The sequence below is a fragment of the Ascaphus truei genome, chromosome 1 (assembly GCF_040206685.1).
Source record: "Ascaphus truei isolate aAscTru1 chromosome 1, aAscTru1.hap1, whole genome shotgun sequence".
Lineage (NCBI taxonomy): Eukaryota > Metazoa > Chordata > Amphibia > Anura > Ascaphidae > Ascaphus > Ascaphus truei.
This window is the reverse complement of record NC_134483.1, coordinates 360,326,680-360,353,952: the sequence shown is the minus strand read 5'-3', so window position 1 is coordinate 360,353,952 and position 27,273 is coordinate 360,326,680. Positions and strand designations below refer to the sequence as shown.

The 27,273-nt window shown below is 43.0% G+C and overlaps 1 protein-coding gene across 1 annotated transcript in view; it reads left to right on the top strand.

The window, feature by feature from the left end:
• Nucleotides 1–27,273, top strand: part of GRID2 (glutamate ionotropic receptor delta type subunit 2) — a 1,372,533-nt gene that overhangs the window by 933,273 nt on the left and 411,987 nt on the right. Inside the window, exon 9 of the mRNA XM_075609971.1 lies at nucleotides 8,591–8,692. Coding sequence (XP_075466086.1) covers nucleotides 8,591–8,692 — 102 coding nt within the window. The remainder of the gene's footprint in view (nucleotides 1–8,590; nucleotides 8,693–27,273) is intronic.

Sequence of the window (27,273 nt, the reverse complement as noted above, 5' to 3'; positions counted from 1 at the left end):
GTAAGCCCTAATAATAGATAAAGATAACTCGGTCAAACAAATGACACAAAATCATGATACTTCTTCAACATTTATTTATCCATAAATGATTCAACAGTCAATATGAATGTGTGAAAAAGTATGTGAACCTTTAGATTCAGTATCTGGTGGTGCCCCCTTGAGCAGCAATAACTTCAACTAAGCGTTTCCTGTAAATGCTGGTCAGTCTCTCAGATCGATTTTCAAGAATTTTGGCCTGTTCCTCCTTCCAGAACTACTTCAACTCATGTTCCACTTACGGTTCAGCTTCAGTTCACGGACAGATGGACCTCTAGATTCTCCTGATACAATGCAGAATTCATGGTTGTGTCAATGATGGCAAGCTGTCCAGGTCCTAAGGCAGCAAAGCAGCCCAAAACTATCACACTCCCACCACCATGGTTAATGGTTGGGATGAGGATCTTCTGTTGGAACACAGTGTTTGGTTTTTGCCAAACATAACGCTTCTCATTGAGACCTGTGGCAGGATGGCAGTGCTTAGTGATGAGGCAACACCGTTCTGCTAGTGAAATAATATTCTGATTGTCGCAAAAATAACAGAAGAATGGGTACCCTGTCACTTTAAGTCAAACAAAACATAAAACAAAAGCCTATCCCCCTTTAGGGAAACTAACTAAACAAATGTAAGACTAGCTACTCAGCTGGTTAGCTAAATTAAGACCAGACCAACAAGCTGTGAAAATACAATGTGGCTCCTTACCTTGGAGCTTTTATTCCTATAGGGACAGCGTAAGTGTGACCAGCCTGTGTCTGTCTGTCAGCTCTCCTCTGCTCTCTCTCACTGTCTGAGAGAGACTGCTGCTCAAAAGGCCTTTCCTCTTCCCCTTTTTTAAAGCAGTTAGGCTACCTTAATTAAGAATAAGCAGGTAACTTACAAATTAAATGGGGATACATTGGGGGAATCCTTGATGGAGAAGGATTTAGGAGTGCTTTAGACAGCAGGATTAGCATTAGTGCCCAAAGTCATGCAGTAGCTGCAAAGGCACACAAGATCTTATCTTGCATTAGACGGGCAGTGGGTGGAAGGGAAGTAAACATGATTATGCCCTATTTAAAGCATTCGTAAGACCGCACCTTAAATATGGAGTACAATTTTGGGCACCACTCCTTAGAAAATAAACTATGGAAAGTGCAGAGAAGAGCCACCAAATGAATAAAGGGCATGAATAATATATTAGGAGAGGCTAGCGAAATTAGATTTGTTTACATTAGAAAAGAGGTGTCTAACAAGGGATATTATAACTATATACAAATACATTTGGGGACAATACAAGGAGCTTTCAAAAGAATTATTCATCCCAAGGGCAGTACAAAGGACACAGGGTAATCCATTAAGGTTGGAGGAAAGGAGATTTCACCAGCAGCAAAGGAAAGGGTTCTTTACAGTAAGGGGCAGTTAAAATGTGGAATTCATCACCCATGGAGACTGTGATGGCAGATACAATAGAACTGTTCAAAAAAAGATTGGACATCTTTTTAGAAAGGAAAGGTATGCAGGGATATACCAAATAAGTAAGCGTGGGAAGGATGTTGGTCCAGGAAGTAATCTGATTTCCAATTCTTGGAGTCAGGAAGGAATTTATTTTTCCCCTTTATGAGATTCCGTTATTATTGGATGATATTTCACTGGGGTTTTTTGTTTGCCTTCCTCTGGATCAATATACTGTAAGTACGGATATAGGATAAAGTCGTCAAAATTTAGCATAAGTTGAACATAATGGACGTATGTCTTTTTTCAACCTCATCTACTATGTAACTATGTAACTATGTACGCACAATGTTAAGGAATAAAAGTGTAATAATTTGTGTTATATCAGGAAAAAATTAAATGTTTTAAAATTTGGAAACACTATGCGGCCTATTGTGTTAAATCCGAAGTGTGACAACTTGCTTCTAAAGTGCACTTTAGAAGAAGATTGGAAACCTTTCCTATTCTGTAAGCCCCTTTCGCTTGTTCAAACTGCATTTAAATAGCTTTTTTAGAAGCGGTTTCACTCTGGCTCTGACAATCTAATCGGTTTGTCAAAAAAGCCTCAAACTCACATTTTTTTGCCTACAACTGCTATCCTCATGTCTCCGTTATGCAAACCGCTTCTAAAAAATCCCATTATTTTAACACCGCCGAAAGGTTGGTCAGATTAGTTTTGCAAGTTACATCCAGAGCCTGAAACATGGGTTTGGCTAAGAGAGCAAATCCCATAAATCAGACTGGGGATGGAGTTAGCACCACCTTTGATAATTCCGCTTCTAAAGCAAGTACAATCCGGGTGTTTTGGCAATGAGGCTACTAGAATCAGGGCCACCAACAGGGGGGGACAAAGGGTACGGGCATCCCGGGCCCCGTGAGTCAGGGGGGCCCGGCCGCTGGGCCCCCTGTGCGGCCCTGCCCATTATATTTTTTTTTAAAAATGTAAAATAAATAAGTGGCGGTGATTCCCCATGCGCTGAGCCAAGGTCCCACAGGGCAAGCAGGGTGTCCGGCCTGCTGCCTGTGGGCCCGCTCCCCCCTCCCGCTCCCAACATGGGACAGAGGGTGGGGAAGCACCAACCCAGGATCCCTACCTCCTCCCCCCACGCGGGTGCGCCAACCCAGGATCCCCCTCGCATGTGCCTCCTGCCCCAGAGGATGCTGCAGCCACCTGCCAAGTCTTGCGCCCCGCCCCCCTGAGCCCACCTCCCATGCGCACCACCGAGTGCCAACACAGCAGCAGCCGCAGGGGATGCTGCAGCCGCCCCCCAGCCGCCCACCTCCCGCGTGCCCACCCAAGCCCACCTTCCGCGCCCCCCCCCAAGCCCACTTCCCCTGCTCCCTCCTCCCGCCCCATGCAGCTGCCATGGGGATATTGGGCAGGGGGGAAGCGCTGGTGGCAAGGAAGCAGGAAGCAGCACCCACCCAGTCACTGTCACCCACCCACACAGTCACTGTCACCCACCCAACCAGTAACTGTCAAAGTCACTGTCAAGTCACTGTCAAAGTCACTGTCACCCACCCAGTCACTGTCAAAGTCACTGTCACCCACCATTCAGTCACTGTCACCCACCACCCAATCACTGTCACCCACCAGTCACTGTCACCCACCCACCCAGTCACTGTCACCCACCCACCCAGTCACTGTCACCCACCACCCAGTCACTGTCAACCACCACCCAGTCACTTTCACCCACCACCCAGTCACTGTCACCCACCAGTCACTGTCACCCACCAGTCACTGTCACACAACACCCAGTCACTGTCACACACCACCCAGTCACTGTCACACACCACCCAGTCACTGTCACCCACCCAGTTACTGTCACCCACCCACCCAGTCACTGTCACCCACCCAGTCACTGTCACTCACCCACCCAGTCACTGTCACTCACCCAGTCACTAAAAGTCACTAAGCCACCCAGTCACTAACCCACCCACCCAGTCACTAACCCACCCACCCAGTCACTAACCCACCCAGTCACTAATCCACCCACCCAGTCACTAACCCACCCAGTCACTAACCCACCCACCCAGTCACTAACCCACTAAAGTAACTAACCCACCCACCCAGTCACTAACCCACCCAGTCACTAACCCACTAAAGTCACTAACCCACCCACCCAGTCACTAAACCACATTCACTAAAAGTAGCTAGGCCATCCACCTGCCCACCCAGTCACTCAAGTCACTCACCCAAGTCACTCACTCAAGTGTCACTCACCCACCCAGTCAATCACCCACCCAGTCACGCAGTCACCCACCTAGGCAGGCAGTCACCCACCCAGGCAGGCAGTCACCTGTCTTTTGTTGAAAATATAAAAATAAACAGGTTGCATTGTAATGTTTTTTTCTGTATCACAATAAGAAAACAGTTAAGTAAAAGTTGCGCGCTAAAAAATATTTTTTCATGGTAGGTGCATTATGGGTTGGGGGGGGGGCGCTATGGGTTGAGGGGGTGCACTATGGGTTCTGGGGGGGGGGGCTGCTCCTTTAATTTGTCCTGGCCCCAATGATTTCTGTTGGCGGCCCTTACTAGAATAAGCCCCTATGGCTAGGAGTCCACAAAACTTCATATTAAATTCAGCTCATCAATGCGTATGTTCTTATGAAATTGCTCATCTATATTTTATATATCATTTATTTCACATGAAACAAACAAAAATCATATATAGACTGCAAGTCTTCAATGTGCGATGCAGGTTATCAGACGTGATCTGACATTCAAGTACATGGCAGCTCCTGCTACAGCACCTCTCTGTATTTGAAAAAAAGATTAATATAGAAGAGTAATTCTATAATAACATACACACTTTTTAACAGACTTTAGTATGGACTAAGTATTTGATACAATTTTAGATTGAGTACAACTCGTGGAATTTGTGCTGTAATTAGATTTATAACAATTTTGATGTGCTAATTAGATCGGCGTTCTAATGCGATTTTCTTATTCAGCTAAAAATGAAATATCAGGTAATTAATGTAATGTGAAACTACAACGCAATGTGGCAATTGCAACATGTGTTCACAATTTTCAAAACCAAACAGACGCGAGTTCTTTAATATGAGTTATTCTCGCTGTTAGACTGTTTTCTATTTATATTGATTTCTATTGTTGCTAGAAGGGCCTGTAATATATTGTAAGCCCCGCCAGCATGAAAGGGTTATAGCTTCAACAATAATAACATCTAGTATTGTAGAAGGAAAGCTAATTCCCTTTATTTGAAATAAGTCATTGCCTTAGGGAAGCTGTAACAATGTTCTCCCTGTGTATTGCCTGGAACAGGGGTGTCCAACTCCAGACCTCAAAGGCCACCAACAGGTCAGGTTTTCAGGATATCCCTGTGCTGAAGCAGTGATATCCTGAAAATCTGACCTGTTAGTAGCTCTTGAGGACTGGAGTTGGCCACCCCATGTCTGGGTGGAAGCTACTGTATGTTTCCCTTCCTAAAATGCTGAATATACATACAGGGGTTAAACACCGATACATTTATTTAAGCACAATAAACAATACTGTGCGCAAATCTTACAGTGTGATGCATAGCGCAAAATTACACCACTACCAAGTTTTAATGGTAATAAATAATAAAATAATATATGATAATGATCATATTTCTTAGACAATTTAAAAAAAATTCTATAACAGCACCGAATGTTTGTTTCTCAGAGATCTTAATTTGGTACCATTATGTAGAAACAATCCTTTTATATCCAACCATTTGGTATTAAATTTAGTTTTCAAGAGGGAGTAAAATCCAAGTATTCAGTGCTGTAGCTGCTGACTACAACGTTTCATCATCTCAGAGTGGCACAATTATGCTCCACATCCTGGCTGAGGAAAAACTAATTTGGAGACTGGGTGGATTTACAACGTGGAATATCAGCGAATGTGCTGATTTATATTTGAATCATAATGGCATTTACACCTTGCGAAAGAGTATTCTGATAGCACTAATATGCTTGAGTCCTGATAGTCATTTATGCTACATTTGGATCTATTTTCAATTAAAATGTGTGTCATATTTCATTCCCAGTTACATATGTGCTGCATGGAGACATTTTCTATGTAAATATAAGGAAAATGTGTTATAATATACCATGTATAATTGAATCCATATATAAACGAATTGATAAAATAAATGGTTTCTTACTGGCCTTATTTAACTAAAGTAAATATTTCATTAATATGCATGAGTTCTCTACTGCATGCTAAACAGAAACGGTTTTGATAGGAAAGTGAACACCTGCCAAAAGGAGTTGCAAATGTACCAATTACCTTACAACAGGGATTCTCAACTCCAGTCCTCAAGATCCCCCCAACAGGTCAGGTTTTCAGGATATCCCTGCTTCAGCACAGCTGGCTCAATCAGTTTGCTGCGAGGATTGATTGAGCCACCTGGGTTGAAACAGGTTTATCCTTAAAAACTGACCTGTTTGAGGGGTTCTCGAGGACCGGAGTAGAGAACCCCTGCCTTACAACATACGTCTTGATAAAAGCGTGGATGACATTTCGCAGTCTAAGCACGATTCTTTATTTTTTTTTATACCTTTATATAAAAAAAAATAATATCTTGCTGCAGAAATGTGGTTATCATAGAACGTTCTACACATGAAGGTGTGCTTTATTAACTTCACTAGCCAGTATTAATTTCCGACACAGGGGACTCCTAATAACCCAGCACTTACAGTATGTAATAAAAAAAAAAAACAGGTTTATGTGAATGAATATTATGGTCTAACTATCATGACTATAAGCAAAATAGATTTGCAGTTTGCCAAATGTCATTATGAGGTCAACAAATTCTCAGCTGTAAGATTAACATCAAATAACAAAGCCCTTGGGCTTGAAAGGTCCCTGAAGATAATAATTCATGATTGTGATCTGCTTTCTGAATACCTTAAGCACATTAAAACCACTCACAGAAAAGGAAATAAACTGCTTACAGTAAGCCTGTCACCTGTTTTATCAAAGTCTTCTGGCTGCAGAAAACCCATTGCAGCATAAAGACAAAAGTGCTGCAGAAACATAGCTCCAGATGTATTAAGAAATTGGTATGTGTGTGTATATGTATATATATATATATATATATATATATATATATATATATATATATATATATATATATATATATATATACAGTGTTCGACAAACCTATACATTTGCTCGCCCCGGGCGAGTGGATTTAACCCCCGGGCGAGTAAATATTGGCCCAAGCAGCACACGTTTGGTACTAGGTGGCGAGTAGATTTTTTTGTGTGGCGAGTAGATTTTTTGGTGATTTGTCAACCACTGTGTATATATATATAGTGCAGAGTTCTTCAGTATTAGGTGATACCTTTTTTATTGGACTAACAATTTATGTCATAGTACAAGTTTTCGAGAGTTCTCCTCTCTTCTTCAGGTCAGCAATACTGATATACACAGGAATCTATGGCTAAAACAGTTTAGAGAAGAAAAAAAACAGATAAAAAAAGGTATCACCTAATACGGAATGTATTACGGAATGGAATGTTATCTGTGTTGGTCCTTCCCCCGGTGTGGATGTGTTTTATGGCTAGAAGTGTCAAAGGGTTACTGAAAGCAAGTGAAGAAAGAGTGTATATGTGTATCACACTGATACACATACACACTCTTTCTTCACTTGCTTTCAGTAACCCTTTGACACTTCTAGCCATAAAACACATCCACACCGGGGGAAGGACCAGCACAGATAACATTCCAAGAGACACTGTTTTTAAGTAATCCTTGCTTCATTCATTGTAACATCGCCGGAAGAAGAGATCAGTGTATCTCGAAAGCTCGCACAAATAAAAGCATTTCGTTAGCCACAGAACGGTATCATCTATTTATTTTTTGATTATATATATATATATATATATATATATATATATATATATATATATATATATGAGATGGGGGGAGTGGAGAAAGGAGGGAGCAGGAAATTTTAATCCCGGGCAACGCCGTGTTTCTCAGCCAGTATATACTATACTATAGATATATATGAATCACCTTGCTGTGTCTCATACCAAGTCTCCCGGCTGTAAAAGTAGGGCAAAAAAACTGTACCAGATTCATCAAGAGAAAACATATGAAACGCAAAGGGGGTTATATATCAAGACAAAAGGGGTGCGATTCTGGGGCACAAGCATTGCTGTATATATAGATATATATATATATATATATATATATATATATATATATATATATATATATATATATATATATATATCTATATATACAGCACTGCTTGTGCCCCAGAATCGCACCCCTTTTGTCTTGATATATAACCCCCTTTGCGTTTCATATGTTTACTCATGATGAATCTGTTACAGTTTTTTTGCCCTACTTTTGCAGCCGGGAGACTTGGCATGAGACACAGCAATGTGATTCATGGGTTAAGGCACCAGATCCAGCGTTAACTGCTATTGAAGTTAATGGTAGTTAACGCCGGATTAGGTGTGTTAACCGCAACCATTTTAGAGAAACTACCCCTTAGTACTCATTGGGGCATATGTATCAAGGCAAAAACAATGGAATTCTAGGGCAAAGCATTGCTTCACATGCATAAAAGAAAGAAATCCTATTGATTTCAAGGGGATTTTTTTTAACCCTTTCATTGCCCAATAGACGTACATTGTATGATATGAAGAGGGTTACCGTGGTGTATGTCATCCTGGTTTGTTAATTTTTTAGTGGGTGTTCACAATTGGCACTCCACAGGAGCACGGAATGAAACTAAAGAAAGGGGGCAACCTTCCTCCTCCACTGATCTAAATGTAAGCAGGAAGCAGTGACATGGTCACTAGAGCCCTAGGGTTCGTGGCCATAAAAGTGGTCAACACACCTGGTACCATTATTTTTTACTCACAATTGCTTTTGCTTTGATACCCGTGGGCCTATAAATGGCATTTCAATCGGCCAAAAACGTCCATTGGAGTCAATACAGTGCAATATGCCATTTCACAGATTGTAGAATAACCCCTACTGTGTTTCTTCCTTTATTTTTGGACATTTCCTTTTTTTATTGGTGAGTCAACTAACTGACATATCATGACATATTTATTTTGCTTTCCTTCCAGCTTGGCTCGTGGAATCCAGTGACTGGTCTGAATGGTTCTCTGACAGACAGGAAGCTGGAAAACAACATGCGGGGAGTTGTGCTCCGTGTGGCAACTGTGCTGGTAAGATGATCAAGTCTGCAAAAATGCTTTACAGGGAGATTTATTAAGGCACAACGATCACACTGTGATTTCAGCTGTCTTGATCTGAGTAGCAGATAATGCGTGTTTGCTGTGTGATCTTGGATATTACACTTTAATCTCTCCCTTCATACGCTATTATAATTTTTGTACTTCCTATTTGTGGTGATAATAAAATAATAAAATAATGGCAATCCTCTATACCTCTGGGATTTATATTTCTTTTTTGGGGAAAATGAGTAAACCATTACATTGTTTTATGGAATACATAAAAAGTTTATCTGAACTCGTATGCATTTATTTTGCCACTGGGAATATTCTGACAAAAGATAAAAAGTTATGTGATTTACAATTATAGCTCATACAATAAAAATATATTCATGAGAGGAATATAAATATGAAAACATCGTACCATACCATTATAAAGACTGTTTTATCAGTCTTCAAGTCTTTCTTCATCTCTTTGTTTATTTTTCTCTTCTTATTTCTGTACACACTTAATTTTCCTTCCCTCTCCCTTCCCACAAACATTAATAGGTTATTGACTAAGCGTGGATGAAAAGGATTTTAAAAAGTCACAGTTTAATGAAGACTGCTGAGAGTAGTCAATGCAGTAGAATCAAGGCTCAACTTGCCAATATTAGATCAACGTGGCATTTTCCATGAAATAAAGGTTTTATCAATATAGCTCCATTTCAGAAAGAACAGAAAAGTAAATGAGTTTGTTCTATACAAACTGCTGATTAATTTGAAAAAACACAGCTGCCTTAAAGATGTCTAACATCTTTGTACCATAAATCCTAATGACTAAACTTTTGCTACGTAAATAAAAGGAAGCAAATATAAATGTACATTTTATCACTTGGGGGTCTAACTGAATTTTGGGCGTGAAATTAATGCACAGAAATTACAAATTATATTGCACTTCTGTGCACCTATGAACTTACCTTTTTTTCCCCTTTATTGTGCGCCATAAGCGTTAAAAAAGGTTTTAGTCAGGGATATTGTCGCAACGAAATGTGCACGATGCACATACATGAATAGTATATACTAAAACAATGGAAGGAATTTTGAAAAAACAGGAAGAATGTTTGGGTTTTTGCCACTTTTGGAACTTTTAGGGCGAAGAGTTTGTTTTATGTGAACTTTGTATTACAAAGCTTTCCCGATAAACGAAAGTAAAAATTGCGTCAATCCTGAATAGAAGAGTGGTACATTAAAAATGTCAGCAGACTGCACCCAACGGTATTAGTCTACTGAAGAGCCAAAATGGCATCCTTGGGAAAATTGAGTGTACATGGAAAATAAGTGACTGTTGGTCAAAACTAGGGCTGAGATCCCCACCCCGCAACATCGTGGTGAGCCCCACCCCTCGCTACAAGAAACATTTTTGCAGAAGTCAAGAGGGACAGTGTTTCCTGACAAGTTAATAGGGAGAGAGTTTCCCGCCAAGTCAATTAGGACAACGTTATCCCAACAAAGATACATGGTGGCAACGATGTGCAAAGCCCATTGCCAAGTGTCACGAAGTGTGCGGCTTCACCCTCCCTGCGGACTCTCCAGCAACAGTCTTGGGATACAAAACAATATAGGCCGTGCCCTGACCTGCCGGTTTGTTAGGAGAGGGATTGAGTGTTGCAGAGAGATAAAAGCATATGGAACAGAGAGTGATTGTGTATACTGGACTATTTCACATTGGTTTTGGTGAGGTGGTGGCTGCTACCAGTACTTCACTGCTAGTGCACTGTGACATTCCCGGGGGTCCATGTCATTTCCATAAGACACACAGAATTCCCATTAGCTGCCTGTGTTGGATGTCCACGTCCAGGAGAAGCCTTGTCTAGCACTGCCAAGTGTGGGTAGTGCGTATTATATTAAATGTGGCTGCATGTCTATTGGTCAATGGAGTTGCAGATCAACTCTGCCCAAGGGAATGGGAACCTGAGCAATAACGACAGATCAACTCAGAAAATCTTGAAGAGCCTGACGCACCTACCACCTGATCTAGGTGGGACAAGGAGACTTGGGAATATGAATACTCTATGTCCTGAAGCATATTGTAGATATGTTTAGTCCCCACTGGTTACACTATATGGCCATGGCTCAGATGGTTCAATATGGTTATACCCATATTGCTGCTTTACTTCAGGAAAGAGTAGATAATATAGTGAGAATATGGCACATTGGTCTGAGCATTTATGAGACCCTAGACAAAAAGGGGGATAAACAGGTTCATTATGTAGAAGTACCTAATGGTACGGATGGTATGGTTAGGAAGCAACATCCAGACCATTATTAATAGTCTGTGTGTTAATACGCACTTATGTGTTAGTAAATGTCTGATCCTGTCTGGGTCAGATGTCCCTGATGTAATGACTATCTTCATTACGGTTTCATGTGTATTACCTTGTCCGGGACTGGTGATATATATTGTGTTTTGTTCCCACTGCCAAATATCTCACATCTGTAAAATATATAGGATGTGGAAATATAAAAGAGTATGCACTTACTGTGCGCTCCCCTGTGTCTATAATGCAGCTACATGGATAAGGTTAAGCTCTCAAGGTTAACTATGTTAACGTGTTAGGATACTAAATGTTATTACAGGATGTATGTAGCTAAATTTATGTTCGTATGTGTATTCTAACAATGTTAATGTGTAGATGGCAACATTGGCTTTAGTTAGTGGAGAGTGTAACCTAAAGGGTTACTAACATGGCTATTGTATGCTGGGCCCCACCCTGGGTTTCTATGGGGTTCCAGACATCACACAGGGGTATATAAGGAGGGGGGACTATTCTAGAAGGTTAGATCCAGGAGGACATGTGGAGAGGAGCCTCGGGAGAGTAGATAATTAATGGTTATAAAGTAATAGTTTAGACTATTACAGTTTATTATGTTGTAGATAGGGACAGTACCTGTTAAGTTTGAATCCCTGAAAGACAGACCGGAGTCCTGAATAAGTAGTAAAAAATGGGATGTGTGCCGAGCACACGCATGTGAAGTGAAAGTTCTGTGTGTTTTGTAAGTGTACAGTAGTTGCGTGTTGATTTTTATGATTATGATTAATTTTAAAGTATGTTAAATGCTGTTACTTGCAAAAGGTGTGTGTGTCTTATGCAGTGAGTGTTTGTCTTATGCAGTGTGTGTGTGTGCATATATGTATGTATACCAACAAGCAAAGTGCCTGCTACAGACCCTATGACTGAATTTGGGATATTGGGGTTCTTTTTCTTCAAGTATTCATACAGTATATGTATATATGTGTGTGTATATGTATGGATATGTGTGTGTGTATATGTATGTATGAGTGAGTGAGAGTGTGTGTATATATATATATATATATATATATATATATATATATATATATATATATATATATATATATATATATATATTGTGACAGAAATCAGGGGATGGTAATAAATTCCGTATATAGGGCTCCCAGGATACTGAACAGTTTCTATCCTGTTTGGCCTGGGAGTGCAGCCTTATAATACATACACTCCATCCCACAGTTTGGCAAGCGCTGGAACTGAGGGATGAGAGATCCAGACCAGAGTTTGTCTGCTGCCTGATTTCTGTCACCTGTCATGCTAATTAGAAATCAGGTATGTAAGACTGATTTCCTGTTTGCTCTCCCCTCTCTCCAAGAGCCTGGAGGCTGGAAGGCTGCTGAACTAAAGAGGGGAGAAGCCTCTTCCCCAAACAGGTTCAATCATTGTGTTCATTTGTCTAAGACTGCAAAAGGACCTTGTTTTGTTGTTGGAAGTGGAAAAGCCACTTCCAACCCTGAGTCAGGGATATCTAAGTTTAAGTTATCGCTCAGATGAGCAGCTTTTTGTTTGGCTTTGTTTTCTGTTTTCACTGTGGCAGTCTCAGTGCCTGGGACTAAATAAACCAGGCATAGCCTGTTTAAAGGAACAGTACGTGACGTCTCATCATTTAACCTAAACCTAACCTAAAAGACCGTGTTCTAACAGTCCCGGACAGACGGTGGAGCCCCGGAGTAAGTCGTTTGTCACATATGGTGGAGAATGCGGGCAGAACACTAAAAGGTCTGCGGGTTAAAGAACTTTGAAGAAAAAAAAAAAGGTTTTTTTTTCACCCTCTGCAAACAAGATGGACGACGTGGTGAGTGCGCTGGTATGCAATGTTGCTGTCCAGAAAGACGCGAATGAAGCCCTGCAACAGGCGAATAAAATCCAGCAAGAGACTAATGCAAGCCAGCAAGAAACAAACCGCTTGCTGAGAGAGGAGCAACAACGGTTCGCCCAGGGCCTGCAGCAGGAACTTGAGATCCTGAGGGGGACTATCAGTAACCTTCCACTGGCAGAGGCAGCCCCAGTCCTGAAAATGGCCAGGGCAAGCCACTACCTTCAGAAGATGGGACCCACGGATGATGTGGAAGCCTATCTTCTCACGTTTGAACGCACGGCACAGAGAGAGGGATGGCCAGAAGCTGAGTGGGCTGGTCTAATCACACCCTTCCTAAGTGGCGAACCCCAGAAGGCTTACTTTGATCTAGAGCCAGCCGAGGCTAACGTCTATACAAAATTGAAGTTCGAGATCCTCGCCCGCCTCGGCGTAACCACGGCTGTTCGTGCCCAAAGGTTTCACGCATGGTCCTTCACGATGGATAAAGCCACCCGAAGCCAGATGTATGACCTCATCCACCTCGCCCGGAAGTGGCTACAACCCGAGATCAACTCAGCAAGCCACATCGTGGAACGGTTGGTCATGGACCAGTTGCAGAGGAAACTTCCCTCTGCCTTACACCGTTGGGTCAGTCGGAGTGATCCCCACAATGCGGATCAGCTTGTGGCCCTCGTAGAAAGGTACATTGCAGCAGAAGAGCACCCGCAACCCACAGTTGTGGAGCAACCCCACTACCCGAGGTTCCATGACTCTTCCAGAGACGGTAAAAGGGTACCGGGGTTAAGGGGTGCTGAAGAGCGGCGAGCACCTTCACGCAGCACCAGCAACAGTGGCTCGCACACTAAGGGCAATAGCCAACATGGGGAGCCGGGAAAAGGCTCTAAGTGGGACACAGACTATGTACCTAAATGTGTAAATTGTCATGAGAGGGGCCACACAGCAAAAATCTGCCCACTAAATGATGAACCCATGCAATGCAACAGCGTGGAACCTTATTCGCTGTGGTCCCAATGTATGGGCCCTAGCCCAGACGACCCCTTGAATAACCATCTGTGGGCATTTGTAAAGGTTAATGGTAAGAGGGTTCGGGCACTTCTTGACTCTGGGAGCATGGTCACACTAGTGTCCGAATACCTGTTGCCCGTTAAGAAGAAACAGGGAAACAGTTCACAAAGAGTGGCAATTTGTTGTATACATGGGGATAATCATGAATATTCCACTGTTGATGTTTTTTTTTAAACAGAGTTTGGTTCTTTAGATTTCAATGTGGGTATTGTACCCAAACTGGCACATGATGTGTTAATAGGGACCGACTTTCCCCATTTTCTAAAAATGTGGTCCCCCGCCCAGAATAGCGCCCTGAGTTCAATAGCGGACCATAACGAAGTATTAGAAGAAACAAATCCTTTCCCTTTTTCAGAAATGTATGTAGACGAGGGCCCAAATAAGAAGGGGGAAAAGGAGGAGTGCTGTAAAATTCCCTTCCCCATCACTACTTTGGTAGGGAATACCCCAAATCAAGATGTTGATCAGACACTTACCACCCCAGTACCGGATAAGACCCTCGCTGACCTAGAGGTCAGTCCTGGGAGTTTTAAGAAGGCCTAGTGGGAGGACCCCACATTAGCGGTAGCAAGGGTAAATATACGGGACCAGAATAGTACTCCTGGCCAACCAGATAGGTCACTTGCTTACCCCTACTTCGAGGTAGAGAACGACCTAGTATATCGGGTTGATTAAAGGAAATCAGTTACAACTAAACAATTGTTGGTACCACGGACATTCCGTAACGTAGTATTACACCTTGCACATAGTCATCCATTGGGGGGACACCTAGGGGTGGAAAAGACAAAAGAAAAGGTTCTCCGAAGCTTCTTTTTATAACTTAAATTTTATTGAATCAAAACAGCATAAAATACATTACAGAATACTTTTGTCTTGTATGCAAACAATATTTTAACAACTGTGTGAGTAACAACGAGGTCCTGCTGTGCTTCGGGACCCGGTCTTCCGGGTATTTTGGTGTGGACCATATAGTCCAAGCCGACTCTACTTAAATGGACAAACAGACACTTATAACTCAACTTAAAAGGGGAGACAATACATACTCACAAAAAAGGAAAAGGGAGGTCGGGACGGGGTGGGGAGGGGAAAGGGTTAGGTTGGGGGTGAGGTAGGGGGAGTGTGTTAGCAGTATATGCGACACGTGGTCCCGTGCCAAGCATCACAGATGTTTGCAAGCTGAGTCGTCTCTCACATTACTTATATTATAATGCTGCTATAAGGGGTCTTGGGTGTATAGAATACCTCCTGTAAGTCCCTCCCAAGGAGAACGCATCTACTGTACTGAACTTCATTACCTTCCATATCTAATTTAATAAAATGCCTTTTTAATGTGAGGTTTCGCATAAATTTTTAGAGGTCAGTATATAATTGGAATGAGTTCGGCAAGCATGAGCGTGAGAAGGTCAAACCCCTGTCTAGAACCTTTTTTTGATCAGTGGTTAAAATAACTGAGGATAAATTAAAAATTCCACGAGAGGGAGATGTCACACATCTTTCTCGTAGCCTCTTTTCTTTAATTCTGGCCCCTCCTCTAATTCCTCTTCTGGTAGGGTTCTTTTCTTTTTCTCCCCTAACCGAGATTTTTGGGAGGTTTCCACACATTCCCCCTTCTTTTGTGGATCCAGATGTCTTTTTTTGACCGAATCCAAAAAAGAAGATGGGGAATGTTGAGCTGGTGATTGAATTTTGGCACTAGGTTTATAGGATCTGGTATCCCTGTGTGTATCAAATTCTTTCTGGCCATATCTAAAATTGGGGATATAATTCCCCCCTTTATAATTGGGATTCCTAAAATGCCCTTCATGTCTAGGAGGAGGGAATTGTTCATCAAATCTGGGGGGACCTCTTCTCTCCCCATAATATTGATTCTCCCATCCTCTATTATCAGGGTGGAAATTGGGTTTTGGATATCTATGTGTGTTGTTTACTCTATTTTGTGAATAGGAGGAATCTCTTCCTTCCCTATTTTGAGATTGAGTTTTGGAGGGTCTACCCCTCTATACATCTTTCGCCCAATTTCTCTGTCTGTTATTGTCATAATCAGACTTATCCCTATACAATTTCTCGTGCTTCTTTTTCAAAATCTCTCCCTCCGCATGCTCGAGCTTCATGCGGAGGTCATGCTCTAATTCTGAGCAGTCTTGTTCAATCACAAGTGGCTCAAGTAATTTAATCACATTTGTTACCTCTTTGTCAATAATTTTTAATGACTTGGTCCTTTCGTAAATAATTAGTTTCATGAGGGCCATGGAACAGTCATCTAAGATTCTGTTCCACTCCTTCATGAAATGTACATCCTCTTTGCCGAATGTAGGTAGTTATTTTGTTTATAACTAAACAAGTGATGGTACCACAGACATTCCGTAGTGTAGTATTACACCTCGCACATAGTCACCCATTGGGGGGGCACCTAGGGGTGGAAAAGACAAAAGAAAAGGTTCTCCGAAGCTTCTATTGGCCTGGGGTTCTGGCAGAAATTACGAATTATTGCTCCTCATGCCCAAAATGTCAGATCACCGCCCCGTTCAAAGCGTACCGCAGCCCATTGGTACCCCTTCCCATAATAGAGGTACCATTTGACCGGATTGCTATGGATCTAGTAGGACCCCTAATAAAGTCTGCTAGGGGACATCAGCATATATTGGTAATATTAGATTATGCCACCCGATATCCGGAGGCAGTTCCCCTACGTAGCACCTCTGCTAAAAACATAGCAAAAGAGTTAGTAGTTCTGTTTTCCCGGGTCGGAATTCCTAAAGAGATTTTATCTGACCAGGGAACACCATTTATGTCCCAAGTAACAAAAGAGCTATGTAAACTCCTAAAAATCAAGCATCTGAGAACCTCAGTCTATCATCCACAAACAGATGGTTTAGTGGAAAGGTTCAATAAAACCTTAAAGAGCATGTTACGACGGGCGGTCGATAAAGATGGGAAAAACTGGGATTGTTTGTTACCGTACCTGTTATTTGCCATTAGGGATGTTCCCCAATCATCCACATGTTTCTCCCCGTTTGAACTATTGTATGGCCGACACCCAAGGGGGTTACTGGATATACTGTAGCCAAAGAGACTTGGGAACACGAGGTTACCCCTTACAGAAGTGTAATAGAGCATGTTGCCCAGATGCAGGACCGCATTGCTGCAGTCCTACCCATAGTGAGGGAACACATGGAGAAAGCTCAAGAAGCACAGAGGAATACGTATAATAAGGGTGCTAGGGTCAGAATTTTTTTTTCCAGGTGATAGGGTACTAGTTCTGGTTCCCGCCATGAAGAGTAAATTCCTTGCTAAATGGCATGGGCCATATGAGGTCTTGGAAAGAGTGGGAGAAGTAAATTATAAGGTAAGACAACCAGGTAGGAGGAAACCTGAGCAAATTTACCATATAAACCTACTCAAGCCCTGGAAAGATAGAGAAGTATTGTTAACCCTAGTACCCCCAGGTCCGTCAGAGAATCAAGAAACTGACCCAGAGGTTAGCATAGCTGAAACCCTGTCCGTTCATCAGAAACGAGAGGTTCAGAATTTAGTGAGAAGAAACAAAGAAATCTTCTCTACACAGCCAGGTAGAACTAGCGTAATTGAACATGATCTAGTCTCTGAACCGGGGGTCCGAGTTAACCTTAAACCGTACCGAATCCCAGAGGCCAAAAGAGAGGCTATAAGTTTAGAGGTAAAAAAAATGCTAAAACAAGGTGTAATTGAGGAATCCCAAAGTGGGTGGAACAGCCCTATAGTCTTAGTCCCAAAGCCAGATGGTACAACAAGGTTTTGTAATGACTACCGGAAACTAAACGCGGTGTCAAAATTTGATACTTATCCTATGCCCAGGGTAGATGAACTTGTAGAGAGACTGGGCAAAGCCCGATATCTCACAACCCTAGACCTAACAAAAGGGTACTGGCAGGTTCCCCTCACAGAAAGGGCAAAAGAAAAGACAGCCTTCTCAACCCCAGACGGCCTCTTTCAGTATAAGGTGCTGCCTTTTGGCTTACATGGAGCTCCAGCCACATTCCAAAGAATGATGGATAAAATTTTAAAAACACATGCTCGGTATGCTGCCGCCTACCTGGATGATGTGGTAATCCATAGTGAAGATTGGCAATCCCACCTTCCAAAGGTCCAAGATGTGCTCGACGCAGTTCGGTCTGCTGGACTAACTGCTAACCCCGCTAAATGCACTATTGGTCTGGAGGAGGCCAAGTATCTGGGGTATTCTATTGGCAGAGGTTTACTCAAACCCCAAACACTCAAAGTGGAGGCGATACAAAATTGGCCAAGGCCAGTTACAAAAAAACAAGTAAGGACCTTTTTGGGGTTAATTGGGTAATATAGTAGGTTTATTCCCAATTTTGCAACTAAGGCAACCCCACTAACTAACCAAAAGAAAGAGGACCGCTAATGGTAAAGTGGTCCCCCGAAACCTAACAGGCCTTTAGAAGCCTGAAAGAAGCTCTCTGTGCCCAACCAGTGTTGGTCACACCTGACTTCTCCAAAGAGTTCGTAGTCCAAACCGACGCATATGAGGTAGGGCTGGGGGCGGTACTCTCCCAGGAGTCTAAAGGTGAGGAGCACCCCATCCTTTATTTAAGTAGGAAACTAAATCCCCAGGAGAAAAATTACTCCATAGTAGAGAAAGAGTGTCTCGCAATAAAGTGGGCTGAAGAGACGCTCAAATACTACCTCTTGGGGAGAAAATTCCGGTTGGTCACAGATCATGCACCCCTTACCTGGATGTGTCAAAACAGGGAAAAGAATGCTAGAGTGACCAGGTGGTTCCTAAGCCTACAACCCTTTAAATTTTCTGTGGAACACAGGTCAGGGCACAAATATGGCAATGCTGACGGGTTGTCAAGGATGCACTCCCTAATATCCATGGTCGCTCATCCCTCGAGGTCTGAGCTGGGGGGGAGGATATGTGACAGAAACCAGGGGATGGTAATAAATTCCGTATATAGGGCTCCCAGGATACTGAACAGTTTCTTTCCTGTTTGGCCTGGGAGTGCAGCCTTATAATACATACACTCCATCCCACAGTTTGGCAAGCAATGGAACTGAGGGATGAGAGATCCAGACCAGAGTTTGTCTGCTGCCTGATTTCTGTCACCTGTCATGCTAATTAGAAATCAGGTATGTAAGACTGATTTCCTGTTTGCTCTCCCCTCTCTCCAAGAGCCTGGAGGCTGGAAGGCTGCTGAACTACAGAGGGGAGAAGCCTCTTCCCCAAACAGGTTCAATCATTGTGTTCATTTGTCTAAGACTGCAAAAGGACCTTGTTTTGTTGTTGGAAGTGGAAAAGCCACTTCCAACCCTGAGTCAGGGATATCTAAGTTTAAGTTATCGCTCAGATGAGCAGCTTTTTGTTTGGCTTTGTTTTCTGTTTTCACTGTGGCAGTCTCAGTGCCTGGGACTAAATAAACCAGGCATAGCCTGTTTAAAGGAACAGTACATAACGTCTCATCATTTAACCTACCCTAAAAGACCGTGTTCTAACAGTCCCAGACAGACGGCGGAGCCCCGGAGTAAGTTGTTTGTCACAATATATATATACACTGGCGACACACTTTATTCGAGCTGGGCTAGTCCCACGAATTCGGGTATACCCGGGTGTATTGAGGTTTGTGACTGTTTTCTGCCCGAGTGCATTGAGGTATTTTCCAAGCAGGGATTGAAGCATTTTATTCCCGCTGGCTGCAATACTGCACAGTATATATATATATATATACTGCATTACAATTCATGAATTTATGCCATCTGGTAGACACGCGAAGCATTGCAGCCTATTAAATCCTAATCATTATCATTTAACAGATCAGCCGCCCGTCAGCCAGGCATGAACCCAGGCTGGGAAGGCAAACACAACGGGGCTTGTCAGAGGTGAGGAGCGGCGCATTCCAGGTATCTGCCAGGTACATACTGGGTATTTGCTCGAATAAAGTGTGTCGGTGCAGTATATATATATATATATATATATATATATATATATATATATATATATATATATATATATATATGTAACCCTTTTATCCCATCCCCCCCTAAGTGAGATGGGGGGGGTTACACTCCTTCTCTGGTTACTCAGATGTAATGGTACTGCAACCTGCTGGTAACAGGAGGGCTGAGGGCTCCGCAGTGGTGTGGGGAGAGCCAAGACAGGGACAGGGGGTGGGACAGGTTACCTTATTCTGGCCATCTCTGGGTGGTGCAGTGCCTCCAGCCAGTAGGGATCCTCTGGGGTCTTCAGAGGAGGGAACCCCACTGACACTCTTCACATACCAGAGACAGGGTTCCACACAGCAATGTCTTTCTGGAGTTTTATTGCAGCAAATCATCACAGCATCACAGCATCACAGCATCACAGCATCACAGCATCACAGCATCACAGCATCATACTCTGTAATATCATATTCCTCTCTCTCTAGCTCAGAGCCCTGGCTAGCATCGTGTTCTTCTTGGCCCCCCTCCCTCCAACCCAGCATTGGTGGAGGGAGAGAGAGTTCCTGGAATCACTCATCTCACTCAGAAGATCACAGATTCAACTAACTGACTCAATAACTGACTAACTGAATCTTAATTTAGGAGGTATGTCCCAATTTGAACATCTCAGGGGAGTGTCTCTAACTTTGACTCATTATAAGACAAATCTGGATACAGATTGGCCCACACAGAGCAGGGGGCGTTCCAACCAATATCCACCCCTTTGATTGACAACCTCAGAGTTGAAAGGCCCGCCCTTGAATATTGCTACACATTCAAGGCTGAAATACACATACAGACCTCTTGAAGGAATTAACCTTTCCACTGCCTGTTCTAACAGGACTGACAGAGGAAATGCCCAGAAAAAGAAGTAACTGCCGGGAGGCTATGATATATATATATATATATATATATATATATATATATATATATATATATATAAAATGGTGCACAGGCTGCTCCACAAGACAATGTTACCCTGGGGAGGGGATATGTGACAGAGTCACTAACTCAGTAAGCTGGAGTGAAGAGCATGTGTGTGCTTTCAGCATACAAGATGGTAACCCCCTGCTAGAGAACTACATGCACCTGCAGCTAATTAAGCAGGAAAAACTCCTGAGAGACTGAGGTTTAAAAAGGCAGGAAGAAACATGCACAAGTGAGTTAGTTTTTCCCCAGGAGGGTAGAGAGACCTCCCAGCTTGGAAGAACCATAAATAAGACTCTGCAATGTTATAAGACTGTTTGTTGCTGCAATTCAAATATGAGACTTTCTGATTGTACTGTGTATGCGTATTACTATTGTGAAGAGCTATGTACACTAATGGCGCTATATAAATAAAGACATACATACTTTACATACTGTGACAGAAACCAGGGGATGGTAATAAATTCTATATATAGGGCTCCCAGGATACTGAACAGTTTCTATCCTGTTTAGGCTGGAAAGTGCAGCCTCAGAATGCATGCACTCCATCCCACAGTTTGGCAAGTGCTGGAACTGAGGGATGAGGGATCCAGACCAGAGTGTGTCTGCTGCCTGATTTCTGTCACCTTTCCTGCTAGATAGAGATCAGGTATTTAAGGCTGATTTCCTGGTTCCTCTCCCCTCTCCCCAAGAGACTGGAGGCAGGAAGGCTGCTGGAAGCAGAGAGAGGGAAAAATCCTCTCCCCAAACAGGTTAAATCATTCTGTTCCTTTTTTCTAAAATTGTAAAGTTCCTTATTTTGTTGTTGGAAGTGGATAAGCCGCTTCAACCCCAGTCAGGGTAAACCTTAGTTAAGTTATTGCTCAGGTGAGCAGGGTTTTGTTTGCTTATGTTTTATTTTGTATTCCGTGTGGCAGTCTCAGTGCCTGGGACTGAATAAACCAGGCAGTAGCCTGTTTAAAGGAACAGCACGTTATGCCTCGTCATTTAACCTGCCCTAAAAGACCGTGTTCTAACAGTCCCGGACAGACGGCGGAGCCCGGAGTAAGCCGTTTGTCACAATACATACATACATGTGGAGCACTTGTTTTGGGGTGGATAACAAGATTAGCTGGCTGCCTGGTAGAAAGGTCTGAAGCTGAAGAAATTTAGTTAGTTTCCCTAATGGGAAGAGGTGTTTATTTTATGTTTTATTTTGCCTTAAAGTGACAGTATCCTGATGTTCATTTGCCTGGTGGATAATAAAACCACTATAGTTAAGTTTCACACCGTGTCTAAGCATCTTACTGACCCAGCCGCGAGGCCACCCTGCCACAGGTGCCGGCAGTGGTGGGATGCCAAGTCTCTGGGGGTCAGTAGATGAAAATGTGTTAAGGTCATAAACCCAAGCAGAAAACCGAAATTTTTATTTTGCTGAAGCAAGTGAATTTGCACCTAGCAAGTGCTATGTATAAAGTTTGCCCCATCGGGTATGAAAGGATTGCTGTGCTAAGCTAATGCCATAAGCAAAATGCTGAGTGTCAAGTTTGCCCTGTCGGGTATGAAAGAAAGTGAAAATGGATTTTTGCAAAGATGTTGCCCTAAGAAGAACCAAGAAGGTTCAAACATTGTAAAGCAAGTACAACTCATGTGTGTTGTATAAGGTCTGCCCCGTCGGGTGTGAAAGAGAAAAAGAAATGGGGTTTTAAAATGGCCACCATCAAATGACTGTTTTGCAATGTACATAATCATATAAAACAGTGTCCCTTCAGGTCATACGATGATGATGATGATGATGATGATGATGATGATGATGATGATGATGATGATGATGATGATGATGACTCATACGTGGCCCAGGAAGAGAGCCACACCCGCAGATGAAAGCTGCAGAAGTGACTAGTGTCCAGAGCGCAGGACCCCATAATCTTAGAGTCAGTCCCCAGGAATTCGGAGCCATGCCGGCTAGAAGGAAATCAGATGACTTTCGTAAGGATTCGTATGCTGGGCATGTTAGGAACAAGGTCACCTGGGAGAAGTGTCCCCCCAAAGTCTCCAAATTAAACCGTGGCAACAAATGGCGATGTACCTACACCAGACCCAAGATGAGCTACAGACCAGAGCACCTGGCAGAATCATCCCAGGAATGAAGTCTAGCCTAGGGATGACAAAGGTTACCGCTACAGCCAGATACAGAGAGCCGAGCGAATCAGAAAACAAGTACCGACTGGAAACTGTACTATGAGATGTCCCAGAAAAAGATACACCTACTCAACATAGAGCTGAAAAATTCACGCCATGAGGTCCACGCTCTCTGCACAGAGGTCTGTGAATTGAAGGATGCTGAGGAAGAGATCCTGATTAGCTTAGAGACTATAAAAAGTGCAAATACAAATCTGAGACAGAAAAATTCAGACTTGACTGACCAGGTCAGTGAAGGAGATAAAAAGTTTCACCAAGTAGAAAAAGTGAAGAACCAATTGATCCACGGAAAATTAGCAGTGTGGGAAGCACTGCAGAATGCAGTGAGGGAGCTGCATGAAGAACATGTCTCCCGGGAGCGGCACACACAAGCAGCGCACCTATGGCAGAGCCAGCTGCAAGAACTGCATTCAAGTCTGCAAGAGACCAAGGAGAAGCAGCAAGTTCTACAGAAAGCAAGTGTCCAGGCTGCTAACCAAGTACAAGCGCTACAGGAACAGCTGGGTACCCAGTATGTCCCCACAGAGCAGTATGAAGAGCTAAAAGCGCCACGCTGAGCATCACCAGAACATCACTGGAGGCGGAGTTTAGATGCCAGGTGACTGTATTAGAGGGAGCGAGAAAAGATCCAGAAAATGGAGCAAGAGCTGGAGAAGCAGAGAGTTTGTTCAATCCCCATGAGTCAGTATGCCTGTGAGAAAGAGACATGGAAAACACAAGTAGGTGACCCTAGAGTTGAAGTCGGCAGAGCTCCAAAGTACAGATGTAGCGGCCATTATTCGAACATATCACGGAACCATTTTCGTGTGCACTGCTGTACTCCACTGCGGCCAATCACACAGTTGATTTGTTTGAGTTTTATGGATCTCAATTTCTTCGGGTGCAATACTTCGCATTTCTGTGGCTGACATGAATGAGTTGTAATGTGTACAGTACTGTACTGTGTCAATTTGCAGGTGTTTAAAAACCAGAATAGTAAAATGCCATTTTCTGCACTCAATAAAACACGAGACAACACGTGGTAATGACGTGCCATGACATGGGTATTCCGAGGTATACAACACATGATATGGTCGAATAACGACCGCTGCATCTGTCTGAGTGGAGAATTGCATGATGCACTCAAGAAACAGAGGTCTCTCGCTGATGAATTGAAGTTCAGTAATACCCAGACCATTATATTCAGTATTCAAGGACTCAATTTCCTCAGGCTCAGTATCACATGATTGGTGTAAAACAGATGTGGTGCCTAGATTTAAAAATAGAGCTAGATCACAATCAGAGAAATGTAGACCTGTAAGCGTGACATCAATAGTGGGGAAGATACTTGACATTTTATGAAGGGATAATATTCAGGAATATCTATTGGATAAGTGCATTTTTGTACTAGTCTCCACAGATTTTTGAGGGACAGGTTGTGCCAAACTAACCCTAATAGTTACTTTCAGGTAGTAAATAGGAATTTACAACAGAGCAATGCAATTGATATGGTATAGTTAGATTTGGTGCCACAGAAGATGTATGTGTACAAAATAACAGTGTGGATGAAAATATTAGCTCCTGAACTGAAACCTGTTTGAGGAATAGACAGTAGAGGGTTAAATTGAACCTTTTCAGATTTGGCCAAACTTGTAAGTTGAATATCTCTTGGTTCGGTACTCTGGCCACTATTTTTTAACTTATTTTTTTCTTTAATGACGTAGAGCAGGCCTGTCAAACTCAGAATAGCTTTGGGACTCTTAAATCCGACTGCAAGACTCGGACCACATCTTGTTTCTTGTATTTTCCTTATTAAAAATATGAAAACATTGCTACCTCTATTTACCTCCCTTCTCTTGCTCTTTCTCCCAATCCCTTCTTTCTCTCTTACTCCCAATCCCTTCTTTCTCTCTTACTCCCAATCCCTTCTTTCTCTCTTACTCCCAATCCCTTCTTTCTCTCTTACTCCCAATCCCTTCTTTCTCTCTGTATCCCAATCCCTTCTTTCTTTCTGTCTCCCAATCCCTTCTTTCTCTCTGACTCCCAATCCATTCTTTCTCTCTGTATCCCAATCCCTTCTTTCTTTCTGACTCCCAATCCCTTCTATCTCTCTATATACCAATCCCTTCTTTCTTTCTGTATCCCAATCCCTTCTTCCTCTCTGACTCCCAATCTCTTCTTTCTCTCTGTCTCCCAATCCCTTCTTTCTCTCTGTCTCCCAATCCCTTCTTCCTCTCTGTCTCCCAATCCCTTCTTTCTCTCTGTCTCCCAATTCCTTCTTTCTCTCTGTCTCCCAATCCCTTCTTTCTCTCTGTCTTCCAATCCCTTCTTTCTCTCTGTCTCCCAATCTCTTCTTTCTCTCTGTCTCCCAATCCCTTCTTTCTTTCTGTCTCCCAATCCCTTCTTTCTCTCTGTCTTCCAATCCCTTCTTTCTCTCTGTCTCCCAATCCCTTCTTTCTCTCTGTCTCCCAATCCCTTCTTTCTCTCTGTCTCCCAATCCCTTCTTTCTTTCTGTCTCCCAATCCCTTCTTTCTCTCTGTCTCCCAATCCCTTCTTTCTCTCGGTCTTCCAATCCCTTCTTTCTCTCTGTCTCCCAACCCCTTCTTTCTCTCTGTCTCCCAATCACTTCTTTCTCTCTGTCTCCCAATCCCTTCTTTCTCTCTGTCTCCCAATCCCTTCTTTCTCTCTGTATTCCAATCCCTTCTTTCTCTCTGACTCCCAATCTCTTCTTTCTCTCTGTCTCCCAATCCCTTCTTTCTCTCTGTCTCCCAATCCCTTCTTTCTCTCTGTCTCCCAATCCCTTCTTTCTCTCTGTCTCCCAATCCCTTCTTTCTCTCTGTCTTCCAATCCCTTCTTTCTTTCTGTCTCCCAATCCCTTCTTTCTCTCTGTCTCCCAATTCCTTCTTTCTCTCTGTCTCCCAATCCCTTCTTTCTCTCTGTCTTCCAATCCCTTCTTTCTCTCTGTCTCCCAATTTCTTCTTTCTCTCTGTCTCCCAATCCCTTCTATCTTTCTGTCTCCCAATCCCTTCTTTCTCTCTGTCTTCCAATCCCTTCTTTCTCTCTGTCTCCCAATCCCTTCTTTCTTTCTGTCTCCCAATCCCTTCTTTCTCTCTGTCTCCCAATCCCTTCTTTCTCTCGGTCTTCCAATCCCTTCTTTCTCTCTGTCTCCCAACCCCTTCTTTCTCTCTGTCTCCCAATCACTTCTTTCTCTCTGTCTCCCAATCCCTTCTTTCTCTCTGTCTCCCAATCCCTTCTTTCTCTCTGTATTCCAATCCCTTCTTTCTCTCTGTCTTCCAATCCCTTCTTTCTCTCTGTCTCCCAATCCCTTCTTTCTCTCTGTCTCCCAATCCCTTCTTTCTCTCTGTCTCCCAATCCCTTCTTTCTCTCTGTCTCCCAATTCCTTCTTTCTCTCTGTCTCCCAATCCCTTCTTTCTCTCTGTCTTCCAATCCCTTCTTTCTCTCTGTCTCCCAATCTCTTCTTTCTCTCTGTCTCCCAATCCCTTCTATCTTTCTGTCTCCCAATCCCTTCTTTCTCTCTGTCTTCCAATCCCTTCTTTCTCTCTGTCTCCCAATCCCTTCTTTCTCTCTGTCTCCCAATCCCTTCTTTCTCTCTGTCTCCCAATCCCTTCTTTCTTTCTGTCTCCCAATCCCTTCTTTCTCTCTGTCTCCCAATCCCTTCTTTCTCTCGGTCTTCCAATCCCTTCTTTCTCTCTGTCTCCCAACCCCTTCTTTCTCTCTGTCTCCCAATCACTTCTTTCTCTCTGTCTCCCAATCCCTTCTTTCTCTCTGTCTCCCAATCCCTTCTTTCTCTCTGTATTCCAATCCCTTCTTTCTCTCTGTCTTCCAATCCCTTCTTTCTCTCTGTCTCCCAATCCCTTCTTTCTCTCTGTCTCCCAATCCCTTCTTTCTCTCTGTCTCCAAATCCCTTCTTTCTCTCTGTATTCCAATCCCTTCTTTCTTTCTGTCTTCCAATCCCTTCTTTCTCTCTGTCTCCCAATCCCTTCTTTCTCTCTGTCTCCCAATCCCTTCTTTCTCTCTGTCTCTCTGCCTGTCTCTCTCTGTCTGTCTCTCTCTCATACCTTCTCGCTCCCCTTTCTCTATCTCTCTCCCCAATCCCTTCTTTCTATCTCTCTCCCCAATCCCTTCTTTCTATCTCTCTCCCCAATCCCTTCTCTCTATCCCTCTCCCCAATCCCTTCTCTCTATCTCTATCCCCAAACCCTTCTCTCTATCTCTCTCCCCAATCCCTTCATCACTCTTGCTCTCTTACCCACC